A 15,124-nucleotide genomic window follows, 5' to 3' on the forward strand; every position below is an offset into this window, starting at 1 on the left:
CCTCTTTTACACCTACCTCACTTCCCACGAACTTACACACCTCACGGATGCCCAGTGGTATCTGAATAAAATGCCTCCTTACTATGCTGCCCCACCCTTCTCTTTAAACTGTACAACAGTGTGACCACAGGAACTAAAAGGCCGTGTTTCTGCACCGTTTACTAGCTTGAGGTTTACCGCATCCCTCTCATTTAGACCTGTCCACGACCATTCACAAAAAAATGAGAGAGAAACGAAATAATATCACCACAGCAAGAAAATTCATTATGTATGTGACACCTTCAATTTCATTTACTTTTCTTTTTTACATTTCAATAGTTTAGAACCAAAATAAAGTAAAAATGTAAGACACCGACAAATATTTATCCAAGCAATAAGTGACAGATATCAGTCCCTGCAGGATCTTCACCTAAATGTACTTGATTTGGGAAAATAGCAATATTGAGAGATATTTCAATAAATGAGATTTGCCATCATGTGATATAAGCATGTTCATTTTTTTCTGTCTCCTATTTTTACTTTCTCCAGCGGGCCAATATGGATGCTCTCAAGGGCCGGAAACGGCCCCCGGGCCTTGAGTTTGGCACAGGTGGTCGAGAAGCAATTGTTAAATTGCGTCACATGTACAAGTCAGCGATCAGAATTTAGATCAGTGGTCCCCAAGCTTTTTTACATTGTGACCCCATTTTGATATCACAAGTTTCTGGTGATACCAAAGATTTTTTTCTTCTATAATTAGATTTTGATCATGTTTGTTACACTGTTTGACAAATACATCGTAGTGATGGTTCGTCTTTTCTTTAAACTGCATTTTATTTGAACTATATTTATATTTGAGAAAGTGAAAGTATAGAATACAGTTATTTAAGACTGTGTTGTGTTTTAGTTTGAAAAAGAATATAAAAGCAAATAATTTAATATGTATTTTTTAATCAGTATTTTTATTTATTTACTAATTACGAGACATATCAGGGGATCTCATTTCAATTTCAAGCGACATCATATTTCTTTTCTTGTATGCTGCTGACCCCGAGAAACAAATTTCATTTTTATGGAAACATGAAAATGACAATAAAAAAACCTTGAACCTTTAGACCAAGCTGTTTCAACTTTTTATTTTTATTTTTTTTCAAAAGAAGGGTTCATTGAATGGAATACAGATGTTTTTTTATTTATTTATTTTTTAGAATGACTAAAATGCCTAATTAAGAGAAAATTATTATTATTATTATTATTATTATTATTATTATTATTATTATTTTCCCCGTAGCTTCAGTCGAACTTGAAAATTGCTCTTTTCGACCAGCAGATGTCAGCATTGCTATATGAAGTTGTTGAAGATCTACCAAACAAACCAGTGTCACTCCCTAATTTTTTCACGGAACGGATCCTTTCAGATCCTTTCAACGCATGCGCTATCGCTAATGAGTGACACTACGAGCAGATTATATTTTTAAAATATATATATTTTAGTCTTTCACTTTCGAAAAAGTCACGTGGTTAAATTAATAAATAGATTTATGAATAATAATAATAATAATAATAATAATAAATAAATTGATGTTGTGGACTTCAGACCACTACGCATGCGCATACCGTTGGGTCAGGTGTGGCAGGTCGTTCTACGTCAGCATCAGTAATAATGGCCGACTCTGGGTGCAGTGAAGATGTGGCTGTGATCGGCAACACCGACATCACTTCAGAGGAGTCAGACAGCATCAATAACACGGTCTTTCATTTGGTTTATTCCTGTCACGTTCGACAAGCCCAGAGAGCTTTTGTTATTAGCCCTAAGCTTACTTAGTAAACTTTAGCTTATGTTAGCTCGCCGGTTACGTTCCAACTGGTGACCATGTCATCTGGTGACCTATTTCCGACTGTTTTCCGGTTGCAGATATTAACAGCAGTAGTTAACAATTTTACCGTATTTTAACCAAGAAAAACAAACAAATATCGATATGTAATTCTTTTTATTTTATTTTATTGTCTAGACAGCAAACATATGGAGACAGCCTTTGACATTTTTCTGTTTTAATAATAGTGAAATCAATACGGAAACTACTGACACGGTCGGAAGTTAGTCGCCTGTTAGAATTGTTACCAGATGAACCAGAACACCAGTTAGCGAGCATAATTGGTAAAGTTTTGTTTACTCAGAGTTCCTTTGGTCTAATAACCAAATAATTACCAAAGGAGAGCATCATCAAAAAGTGACTTGATGTGTGTATATGTATTATAAAGATAAAATGAAAAGGATGTAAGTTTAATCCAGTCATAAAGGTGTGATGTCTTGTGATCTTCACATGCCTGTCACTGCTTAGACAGACGCCCTGCCATCTGTTGCTCTCATTTCTTTATTTCTTTGCTGAACATTTCCATATAAATAACCAGTGTTGGGCAAGTTACTTTCAAAATGTAATACATTACATGTCAGTAGTTGCTGTCACTTTAGTAACGCGTTACTCCCAACTCTGTAAATAATACATACTGTCTGGCTCTGAGTGCCCATTATCTTTGTCTCCATGTCTCTTAAACCACAGAGCTCACCAACTAATGTTGTACATTTTCCCTTTCTGACTGCTGTGGGTAGATGGCAGAGAGTCAGACGGATCTGCTGAGAAAAATGGAGATAAATGTGGCAGAGGCAGAAAAAAGGACGGGGAAAAACACCGTCAACATGCAAGAAACCTACACTGTCTACCTCATAGAAACACGGTATGTTATATATCTCTACCCCAGCCTTCCTATCACTGGAGTGGATTTCCATATGGAAAAAAACAAACAAACAGGCAACAGAATTGAAGTAGTTTTTTGTTCGTACCCAGTTAATGTCACTGCATTGTGAGATTGATATTTTTCTAGAGTTTCAGATACAGGTGTTATATTTGGCAAATAAAACAAGGGTGTGCATTTGGCCTTTTACAATAAAGGAAATACAATTATATGAAATCTACTGCTAACATTATTGAACCTATGCTTCCTTAAATTGTGGTTTAATCATTTGCTTTAGTTGTTTTCTAGCTGCTCATCTGAATTTGTTTAAAATATCCACCTTCACTATAAGGAACTAAAGTCCAGAGGTGAAAGTAATGGATTACATGTACTCACGTTACTCTAATTGAGTTGAGTTTTATAGGCACTTTAACATTTTTTGAGTATATTTGTAAATCATTCATTTTACTTGTACTTAAGAAGTAAAGTAATTCGGTGCATTCCTACACCCAACAGTTACTGAGTAAATAATTTTTTTTGTTTTCAAATGATCAGCGGAAATTATGAAACTACAAAATAAATGAAATGACCAGACACCAATCCAATGCATCACATCATAGCCGACCAATCAGATTAAATGTAACATACGGCGCTAAAACAGCATTGAATGCCTATTATTTTCTCAGTTTTAGAGAAAATAAATGTAGCTATACTTAGAGCCTGGTCATTTTTTAATCTTGAATTGATTTCATTGGTGACATTTTAATTAAAAATTATTGTAAATTTTGACACACCTTTTATTTTATACAGATGCCTTTGTGGAAAATAAATTAAGTTCCAATTTTGCAAGATTTATTACCAAAAATAAACGTCGGGTGTAAAATTAACTTGTAACTTTTACTTTGAATGCTACTTAATTAAGCTACTTTTTACTTGTATTTAATGTATGACTTAGTTGTACTACATATTTGGCAATATGGGAAAACAATTATCACTTTTTTTGTGTAAAATCACGATCACAATTTTATGAAGTTGTTTTCAAGTTATTTACCAGTAAACAAATCAATTCACCTACTTAAAATCATTGCCCGAAATAGAAAAAAGGGATAAAAGATGATTTAAGTCAGGGTACTTTTAAAACATTTTAAAAAATGTATGTAAGCAATTTATGAAAGTCATCCAAGTTTTTTTTAACTTTGTTTAGCTAAAGTGGTGTAGCATTAGCAACACTTGCTACATAACAAGGCACCATATCAGTTCAATGATTTCCATTTGTTTTTGAGGTAACACACTCATATTTTATATTTTGATAGCGCTATGAGATGACCTTTGTTGTAATTTGGGCTGTATTAATAAAGATTGATTGATTGAGGTTAATGATTAAAATGAATAAAAAAAAGATAAAACTACTGTTTTGGTTACATTAGGCCTGGGTGATATGGAGCAATATTAATATCTCAATATTTTTCCTCAAAATGGCGATAGGTTACACAAACTCCATTTACTTATATTTTTCCAATACAGTTTTACAAGAAAAACAATAATTAGTCAAAGTCAGTGGATAAAAATGCCACAAAGACCCTTTTATTAATCACTAGCAGCACAATATCAACATTTTGTCACTTTTGACTTTTACCTTCATTAAGGCTGAAATGTGTGATTAAATTCTGTAGTGTTCTTTAACCACAATAAGGATGTTGTCCCTTTAAGAAAGTCAGCTTAAATTGTTACAAAAGAGAAACCCGCGCTGTTTGCTCAAACGTCTCTCAGAGCTTTCAACACTCAGAACTGATGTCTGCCATTATTATTATTCCTCTTCCTTAAACAAGTTCCTAAAATAAATGACATTCTGCTTATTTATTAAAAACCTGTGTCTTTTCACCTGTGGGAAACTTTTACACAGTTGTTTGTTCTCTTGCCTTTATTTGCAGAGCGGTTGAGGCTGTGACAGAGGGAGGATTACCGCCCGCACCCGACAGCCTGTGGAGACGTTACAGTGAGTTCGAGCTGCTCAGAACGTACCTGTTGGTCACCTACCCCTACATCGTTGTTCCTCCGTTGCCAGAGAAAAGGGTGAGTCATCTTCACAATGCGATAGAATTAGAGGATTAAGTTAGAATTAGGCTGAAGGAAGAAAAAAAATGGTGCTGATCCCATTTGATGTTTTGTTGGGTAAAATGAAGTGGTTTGACGTGGTTGAGAGTGAAGACAGACCAGTGTTAGCAGCTTTTCACAGATATAGATTTTTGTGGTACGCATGATGTGAGCCTTACTTGGGGGGGGGGGGGGGGGGGGGGATCTTGAGACTAGAGCAATACACAGGCAAGACGGCTGAAGTGCAAACATTAAAGTTTGACTTTGATCTTAAACACAGAAACCATGTTAGAGAGAAGTGGAATGAATCTGTCTATGATTGGTTCTTTGGTTCTTCTTTTTTTTTTTTTTTTTAACAAATGAACAGTGTGCTTAATTTGTTTTACTGATTTAAAACCAAAATGAGAATACAGAAGACTAATAAACAAACCAGATAACCGGCATTTTTTTTATGTTTTAAAACTAAAATGAGGAAATGGCGAAAACTTTGTTTGGAAATTCTTAGATCAGAACTACATTTTAATATATTAGGGTTTCATTAATTCAGACAACTTTTTTCAGGAAATGTACTTTGATCATTCGACATGTTTTGACTGCCAGTCTGCGGTAACGCTATCTGTGCTTCAAAATTTTTTATTTTTTTTTCTGTTTAAACTGTTATTTCTGTCTTGTCTTTATATAAGGATGTTAAAATAATTTAAATAACAATATATACAGAAACACAAAGCAAATGCTAAAAAAAATGACGAAGACAACATTGCATATTGTATATTATTAGCACAAATTACACTTATATTTAATAATATATAAAGTCAAAACTATGGAAAATATAAATTTTCATGATTTAAAACGAAGTTGTAGCCTTTATAAAATTATTTGATAGATAAATGATTTCAAATGATAGGCAAGGCAAATGTATTTATACAGCACATTTCAATGTCCCTGTTAAATGAATGAATAAATGAATGAGAGCGATGTAAGGGGAAATCATTGATCCATCAACTTTTCTTTTGTTTACCTGCTGCAGACACTTATTGGACAGTAAAGTCTGAGTTTGATCGTCTGCTTTTTTAATTAAAAATACTCACTTCGTTCTTTTATCACTTGCTCTGTTTCTTATTTTCTTTATCCTACAGGCTGAGTTTGTGTGGCACAAGCTTTCAGCGGACAACCTCGACCCAGACTTTGTCGAGCGGCGAAGAGTTGGCCTTGAAAACTTCCTGCTGCGTGTGGCATCACATCCTGTCCTTTCCTCTGACAAGATTTTCTTTTTTTTTCTCACAGAGGTTCGCTAACTTGGCATAACACATTTTAAACAAATATTTCTATTGTTGCATTTACTTGTACGACAGTTTGATGCACATTTATCAGACTTGTCAGATAATGTTTGATATTCTTCTCTGTTTTGTGGCGTTTTGTGTATTTTTATCCCTCGCCAGTAAGTGGAAAAGGGGGATATAGGTTTGAGCTTCGTTCATCCGTCCTTGCATCCGTCCATCCGAGTTAAAGGGGATAGCTTTTCTTAGAAACTGTTTAAGATAGGATAACCAAATTTGGTGTGTGGCAATTATTTCTTCCGGAGTCATTGCCCTTATACCATTTTTTTGGTTGTGAGTTATAATGAGAACCAATCTGGTGGGGGGATGTTGATGATTGTCTTCATGTTTAGGAAAAAAATTGGCGAGAGGAAGTTCTGGAAACGGGTTTTCAAGACAAGGTACTGTTGTGTTTCTGTTTTCTGCCTCACTTTATTCTCATATTTTGGTTCTAATTATTTCACAAAAATGTTCTCTTGCTTCAGAATTTTTTTCTCTTTTGTTGGATGTCGTTAGTAAAATAGTTTTTTTTTTTAGGCCGACTCTCGACTCAAATCTTTAAGTGCCATGTACAGAGTAAAGAACCCTGACAAGTAAGTGTTGACTAAGCTTGTTTACACGTGTTATATGTTGGAATTTTTTTTTAACATATTCGAAAAGTAATCAGATTTTGTGTAAGGTAGGGTTGTCACAATATTAGAATTTTCAACTCGATTCTGATACTCACGGAAAATATTTGGTAAAAAAATCAACCCAACATTTGAATTGAAATAATTTCATTAACAAGAAAGATGCAACAACAAAAAAAACTCTCTTTTTATTGCAACATGAACAAATTAATAGAACCACTGGTTAAAAAAAAAAAAAATAAATAAATATATATATATATATATATATATATATATATATATAAAAAATAAAATTAAAACAAATAATAGAGTTGTACAAAAAGAAACTATAAAAAGTTTCAGGTAATCTGAGGTAGTGTAAAAAAAAAATAAACAACAATTAGAACAATATTTTAAACAATAACATTTTTGTATCAATACTTTTTAAAATGTTGATATTTTTGACAACCCTGGTGTATGGATTGTTCAATCTACACTGAGCTAAGGGATTGTTAGCTCTAAAAACAAGTATGAATGCAATGTTTTCAGCAACAAAATACTGAGTTACTAAACAAATGTTTGGACAAAAAACTGCTGAGACATAATGTGGTCACATGTTGGTGCGCTGCAGGCGATTCACAGCACTGAAGCAGTACAGCGATGAACTGAACACCGTCATCTCTCAGTTACTCCGAGTGCGAGCGGTGAGTTTTGTGTGTGTGTGTGTGTGTGTGTGTGTGTGTGTGTGTGTGTGTGTGTGTGTGTGTGTGTGTGTGTGTGTGTGTGTGTGTGTGTGTGTGTGTGTGTGTGTGTGTGTGTGTGGATTGGTCAATGGTCTTCCTTTTAACATGACTGTGTTTTTCTTCTTCTCTTTCTTCTTCAAGAAAAGCAGATCTCAGAAACCCTGCTGTACATCTTAATATGTATTTAACTTTTTGCACATTTAATAAAACGGTTTAATAGTTGTTTGTTTGCTGTCATTGTAGCGAGTAGCAGACAGACTGTATGGTGTTTACAAAGTCCATGGGAACTACGGCAGAGTTTTCAGGTGGGCGCAAAGTTTTATTTCTAAATCCCAATGGTAGAAATAACAGAAGTAATGGTAAATAAAGTAAATAAAACTCGGTTTGTGTGTTGTAGTATATTTAATACTTTATTTTTTTCTTTTTTTACTCGTTTTAGTGCAGATTTTTGGCACTCAATTAACAAAGATTTCCACGTTTGGTACAGTAATTACGTCCATTAAAGAAACAAAACAAAAACAACAATGAAAAAACAGCAGAATCAAGGATAAACCAAAAAAAGTAACAGTGGGAATAATGGTAACAATAATTGATTTGGCGATATTACGTAGCACGATTCTTGGATCGATTGAAAATGCATCCATATTGATTTTTTTTTTCATTTAAATTATTTATCTTTACCCAGGAAACCAGGAAAGTCTTTTCCACTGCAGGGACATGTAACTGCTCAAAGAAGCTGAATCCTGGGCATGTTGACCAGCTTGTGGTTTTTCAATAAAATCTAAAAAGAAAGTACGAACTTTCTGCATTTATTTGTTGTTCTAGGCATATACCTCAGTTAAGTTGCACTAAAGTCAAAGTTGGTTAAAAAGCCACAGGCAGATTGTATGTTATTTTTTATTTTAAGCTGTTGGCACATGGCATGTTAAAGCCAATGGTTTGAGTGTTAAATATGCCAATAAAATATATTATTTACATAATGTTCTCATGGAGGTGTACACATTTACAGATTAGTTGTTTCTTAAGTCATATATAAAGAAAATTGCAATAATCACCTTATGCTTTAATATCGGGATATATCGTATTGTATCGCCAGATGCCAGGCAATAAACAACCCTACTGGATACCCATATTAAATATCTTACATGTGCTTCATTCCAATTAAAAATTCAAGGATGGATTGATGAATTGAAATTATTTAATTTATTATTATTATTATTATTATTATTATTATTATTATTATTATTATTATTATTATTATTATTATTATTATTATCATTGGTCCTGTTTGTCAGTTCCGGCAAAGCAAGTCATTGTTAGAAAATAATTGTATTGATAAGATGCTCACAGAGGAAAATGTTGTGATTTACATTTGTTTATATTGAAAAATGTTTGGATCTTCACTTAATTAACGAGACAAGAATCAGTTGTGTAACATCAGGTTGTATGTGCATGTCTGCAGTGAGTGGAGCGCAATAGAGAATGAAATGGGAGACGGACTGCAGAGCGCCGGCCACCACATGGACACGTAAGCACTTTACAGTGTTTTTCCATAGCACACACTCAGACTTGATGTTGTATGGGTTTCTGCTGCGTTGTGCTGCTGATAATGTATGTGTGTGTGCTTAGGTATGCTGCATCAATAGATGATATACTGGAAGAGGAGGAGCACTATGCAGACCAGCTGAAAGAGTACCTGTTTTACACTGATGCTGTTAGGTATGTCCATAAAAAAAATTATACATATAATCAATCCTATATGGTCTAAGGGGCATTGATAACTTCAATTTGACACACAGAGAGATGATTGGATGGGTTGGTGGGTTACTAAGGCTTTTGAATTAACTTTGTTCATGTCTGATCACGCTCTGTGGCAGAAAGTAGCATAGCAAGCTAGCAGCAGCTTGGTTACTGTAAAGAAATGACGGGAAAAAAAAACAAATCTTTCAGGAAATGTACTTTGATCTCCTGACATGTTTTGACTGTCAACTGCCAGTCTTCTTCAAAGATCCCGATTTACTGAAAAATTGGCCGAATAAATGAAGCTTTAACATATTAGTCAAAAAGAAGACAATATGAATTTGCTGGAATTTTTACGCAAAAGTCAAGGACACATCAAAGCGATCAGCAGACACCTCTGAAGAAGACTGGCAGTTGACAGTCTAAACATGTCAGGAGATCAAAGTTAATTTCGTAAGGAACAGTTTTTACCAGGCTTAACATATTATTCAAAAAGAGGACAAACAGAATCTTCCTGGAAATACTATGCGGAAGTCAAGGAAACTTCAAAGGAAACATCAAAGTGACCCAGCAGACGCCTCTGACGAAGACTGGCAGTTGTCATTCAAAGCAACCTCACATTATGAGTTGTACTTACTTGTGGATTATTCCCAGTAAATAGTACTTTAATATAAAAAAAAGCAACCTATAAAGTTTTGAAACTTGGAAAATACACTACTATTGCATTTAACACATCATTAGAGGGGTGAAACTAAACTTATGAACTTGTAATTTATTTACAAGTTTGGCCCATTATTTAGAGTAAAAATAATGCTGAACTTTAATGGTTTCCTTTGTGCTCAGGTCTGTGTGTCGGAAGCACGACTTAATCCAGTATGAGTTGGAAATGGTTGCTCAGGATCTCGCCAGTAAGAAACAGCAGAAAGAGGAACTATCAACTGGGGTAACACACTGTTAATTAATAATCACACACCAGTGTTCATTTTAAGTTAACATTTAGTCATCAGTTACAGCTAAATTAAATCATTGAAGCAACTATTTTCAAATATTATTCCTATCCAACTGAGATTACTGCTGATTAGCTTATTTACATCACGTCCCGCCCCTTTTCACTTCTTCTTTAGTCCAATTTTTAGTCATCCTGTTTCGGTTTGCATGAAGTCTTTGTTTAGTTTTGAGAAAAGAAAAACATAGCGTGAACAAAATATAGCACCTTAATCTTACAAATCCAATTGTAGATCAAAGTGCTCCACAGAAATGTGTTTATGTGATTGACAAAAGTAAAAAATGATAAATAAAGAAAAGGTTTAGAGACTAATGCACACAAGTAATTTTAATAGATTTATTAAAAAGATGATAAAATGAGAAAGATACAGAAATAAAAACAAAGCAAACAGGATATTTGTTTTAAATATAAAACATTAAAATTAGCATAAAAATCAAGAACCCCTAAAAACTATAAAAATCATAAAGCACACATAAAAGCCAGACAGAATAAATAGCTGCGTTTAAAAATCGTGATACTCTTGGCCCCTCTCAGATCCCCCAAAATTTAATAAATAAATGTCCGTATTTATTAGTTAATGAAATTTTAATTTGAATCTTCCACACTATTTTATTATCTCCGTTCTTGTACACCTAAGGAACCTACCCATTGCTAAACATACACATCACAAAGACGCAGCACAATAAAACTGACGTTAATGAAACAGTACATGGGAACATTTTGCGTGTGTTTTTTTAAGGGGTGGAATTGTAATTTATATTCTTGATTCATGTTTGTGTTTCTGTGTGTGTTTGCAGACGGTGCGAATCTTCTCTCTAAAGGGAATGACCAGTAAGTTGTTTGGCCAAGAAAGCCCAGAGCAGAAGGAGAGCAGGTTAGCAGCGTTGGAACAGAGCATCCAGGAAGGAGAGGCTGCTGTCAAGGACAAAGTCAGCGAGTGCCAGTAAGACCAGCAGTACGGTGTAGATCTTAGGATATCCTCAGGTGTCAGGTATCAGGAAAACCTGTCATTTATCAAACCAAACAGACTCATGTAAAATCTCTGTCAAATGAAACAGCCTCACTTGTCAAACCAAACGGTGTCAAATGAAATGGCCTCAGGCTTCAAAATAAAAGCCATCAGACTCGACTGCCTGAGGCCGTAAAACACAACATGGTGTTTTATTTTGAAGGAACCGGATGTAAACCTGACGAAGTAAGTTTAAAAGTAGTTCTTTCCTTTTATTCTTAAGTTAAGATATATCAACGTATTGTTTGATTAATAAATACATAGTTAGATTAAATTAATATATCAAGGCCTTATAAAATAAATAGAAAATAACAGCTTTTAACTGCTCTCGTATCTCGCACATATTGATGTCATGTTTATTTCCAATTCCTTCAACGTGCAACGTCATGTTGTGTTTTACTTAATGAAGTGGTTATATTTCAGGCCATTTAGTCTGAAGACTTTTATTTTGAAGCCTGAGACTATTTTATCAGATGGCGTATGGTTTGACAAGTGACGCTGTTTCATTTGATGAAGGTTTTGCTGTGACATAAGTCCGTTTGTTGGGCAAATTAGTCTGTTTGAGTTTTTCCTGACTCTGAGAACTGAGGATGTCCTAAAGTCTACACGGTACAGCAGCCCCTGATTAGTCCAAACATAGAAGTCATGGAGTACGCTTTTTTTTTTTTTTTTAAATACCCCTGTCTGTCCATGTGATTGTAATTGTTTGCGTTGCACCCTCAGAGACTTTGTGCGAGCAGCGTGGGACGACGTCGAGCGCTTTAAGGAGCAGAAGGACAGAGACCTACGTGAAGCTCTGATCAGCTACGCCATCATGCAGATCAGCATGTGTAAAAAGGTGCGTTCGCTATTTGTTTGCACATGTTCTTTTGTTTTTGTTGATACATTTATTTATTTTATTTTTTTATGTCCTAATTTTTTCATTCTCGAACGCTTTTTTTTTAGGGAATCCAGGTGTGGTCCAACGCAAAGGAGTGTTTCAACAAAATGTGAGCTGCCTCCATTCTGAGCAAAAAAAAAAAAAAAACTGAGAGAAATCTTGGATTTCAAAGTCTGGGATCGGATGAGAAGGATTATCAGAGTGCCTGATTTCTTAAATTTGCAAATTTAAGGATGCGTCTACAAAATGAAACCAGTGCTAATGATTTATAATTGATGCAACACACATACTATCACATATTCTCCTTAAAATACATAAATACTGGACTATATAGATTTGAAGCGTGTTTATCCTTGCTGATGAATAGACTGTATGAGGACCAGAACGATGATGATTTTGAACTTGTTTTTGTGCCAAAGGCAGAAGAAATCTATGACTCCATGTTTTCAGGAAGGTCTGACTCCAGTGTGTCTGCTGCGTTTACTTCTTTGAATCATCTTTGTTCTACAATGAGACACACACTCATCCATAGTGATGTTCTTTCTTTTATTTTTGTGTTATCTGCTTTCCTGCTTCACACACAGCCTTAATACATGCAGTGATTTGGTTTATCGCAGTAGACAAAGACAAAAAGCTCTGCCCTCCGCCAAAGTGCCTCGTTTTAATACCAAGCACATTATTCAGACCCTGAGCTTCAAACACATCAGAATGATGTTGAATGGATTCAAACGTGACCAAATGTTTGATGTGCTTTATGTAATTCACACACGCAGTCATTTCCCTTTAGGAGAACAAGCCCTGAACGAAAGCGGGTCGGACGTCTGAATGTGCTGTTTGAGATTAACTAACTTTATCCATTTCAGAAAAAAAAGCTATTTTATTGTACTAAAACACTCAAATGTATGTTTTTTTTTTTTAATGTGTATAAATACACAACTGTGCACTAATAAACAATATTCATTAAATGGGTTTGGATTCAGTTTTATATTAAATGTTTAAACAGATAATTGTGCTTTTTTTTTAGTGACGTTTGTTTGAATTCGAGGTTAATGACGAAAAGTATGCATGTGCAAAATCTAAAGGTCGTGTTGAAATGAGTGTGTGGTTAACACATGGCTCACCCCTATGTTTCAGTTTCTGCTCTTTCCTCTGTGAGATGAAAGGAAAATCGAATGGGTGTGTGTGTGTGTGTGTACATGTTAATATAGACGTTTTTAATACAGAAAACCATTCTGATGTATTAAAAAAAATACAATTAAAATGCTTTACTTAACTATGATGATAAATTCCTTAAGATTTGCTTTATCTGACTAAAATGTGTGAGGCAGTCAAAGTGACACATAATTTATATATAAAGATCTATATGGGGGATCTGAGAGTATCACGATTTTTAAACTCAAACTAAAAGCCAATTTATTCAGTCTGGCTTTTATGTAGTGCTTTATGTTTTTTTTTTTCTGTTTCTTAACATTTAATGTTTTTATGCTCATTTTAGTGTTTTATATTTTAAAAATTGTTCCCTTCTCTGCTTTATTTTATTTTTTAAATATCTGACTCTTATTTTGTCATCTTTTTTAAAAATTATTTTATTATATGTGTATTAGTCTCTAAACATTTTGTTTAATGTTTTTTTTTTACTTTTGTCAATCATGTTAACAAATTTCTGCAAAGCACTTTGATCTACAATTGAATTTGTAAGAAAGGTGCTATATGAATAAAGTTTGATTAATTGATATATTTTTCATTGTTATTTTTTACCTTTCATTGCTCTCATTTCCAATGCACTCCTTCACCTTTTTCCCTCATATTATTCGTAACAATGTAATCCAGAAACATAAAAACTACAACACCATTTTAATGTCATTAATTTCTGTTTCATATTTAGTTAATTTAAATGTGAAAGTCTGGATATTATTTATTTAGTTTTATGACATTACATTTTTGACCTTGTGATTGTTACTGAATGTCGCCGCCTGGCGGTAATTAAATATAATGGCGTTTGGCAAAAAAAAAAAAGGTCACCCCCCCCCCCCCCCCCCCCCAAAAAAAAAAAAAAAAAAAAAATGAAGCAAAGGAAAATGGACTTATTTAGTTATGCATGAGCTCATTGTGGTTTTCTGCTTTAGAAACCTAGCATTAATATAACATTAGAAGCTGAGGCTGGAGTTGACATCTGAACATTTCATTCAGTGAAACCTAATATTTAAATAATTCCTTTGTAAATGATAGACTTTTTAATGGTGGGAGTGCAGACAGCCGTGAAGCTCAAACCATAGCAGTTTAAAGTATGTCTGGGTCATAGTGGAGAGATGGTGCTCTTATTATTAAAGGCAGTGGACAGATGTTGTCAGCACTGGAAGAAGGTCAGGGTCACTATGTGTGTGTGTGTGTGTGTGTGTGTGGGAAGAGGGACAAAAACATGGCAAGAAAAAAAATGTAAAGTGACTAAAATGTGCCTAAAGTACCAAGAGTGGGCAAAAAAAAAAAAAAAAAAGGAACCAGGTGGTTTGTAATGGAAAAGGGAAGCTTGAATGGGCCAAATGTGGCAAACAATGGTGAAAAAGGGCAAAAATCTGGAACAAAAACAGGCAAAAAAGAGGTATTTATTGGTATTTGTAGCTCATTTGGATGAAAATTGGCCCTAAGAAATTCAAGAATGAACAAAAAAATAGGATAAAAGGGATATTTATTCGCATAAGGAAGCTAAAATATTGAAAAAGTGTCAGAACTCTATACATATGTATTAAAAAAAGGGGGTTAAAAAGTTCCCTCTTTTCTGGGGGAATAATAATTAAAATTCAAACATAAAGAGCCACTTGTTGAGCATCACTGACTTAATAACAGCTTCTACATGATGATTATATTTTGTCCCAGTCAATGTGGGAATGAATTAAATTAATAAATGAGGGGAAACAGCATCTATTTAGGCTGGAGGGGGAGAAACTGTGATTAAATGTGCAAAATGTGGGTATTAGTCATATGTTTCGCGTGACAGCGCATTGATGAGTAAAGGTTG

The 15,124-nt window shown here is 34.3% G+C and overlaps 1 protein-coding gene across 1 annotated transcript; it reads left to right on the forward strand.

Annotated features, from left to right (window-relative positions):
- The first annotated feature begins 1,595 nt into the window (after nt 1–1,595).
- On the forward strand, nt 1,596–13,073 carry LOC114454655 (sorting nexin-4-like). Its single transcript, XM_028435272.1, has 14 exons — nt 1,596–1,729; nt 2,591–2,715; nt 4,644–4,785; nt 5,943–6,092; nt 6,476–6,523; nt 6,660–6,715; nt 7,362–7,434; nt 7,717–7,778; nt 8,936–9,001; nt 9,103–9,192; nt 10,057–10,156; nt 11,017–11,162; nt 11,952–12,066; nt 12,174–13,073. Exons 1-14 carry the CDS (start codon nt 1,643–1,645, stop codon nt 12,219–12,221), a joined length of 1,308 nt encoding a protein of 435 aa, XP_028291073.1. The 5' UTR covers nt 1,596–1,642; the 3' UTR covers nt 12,222–13,073.
- The last annotated feature ends 2,051 nt before the right edge of the window (nt 13,074–15,124 follow it).

Source organism: Gouania willdenowi, chromosome 21 (assembly GCF_900634775.1).
Source record: "Gouania willdenowi chromosome 21, fGouWil2.1, whole genome shotgun sequence".
In the NCBI taxonomy this organism is placed as follows: Eukaryota; Metazoa; Chordata; class Actinopteri; order Blenniiformes; family Gobiesocidae; genus Gouania; species Gouania willdenowi.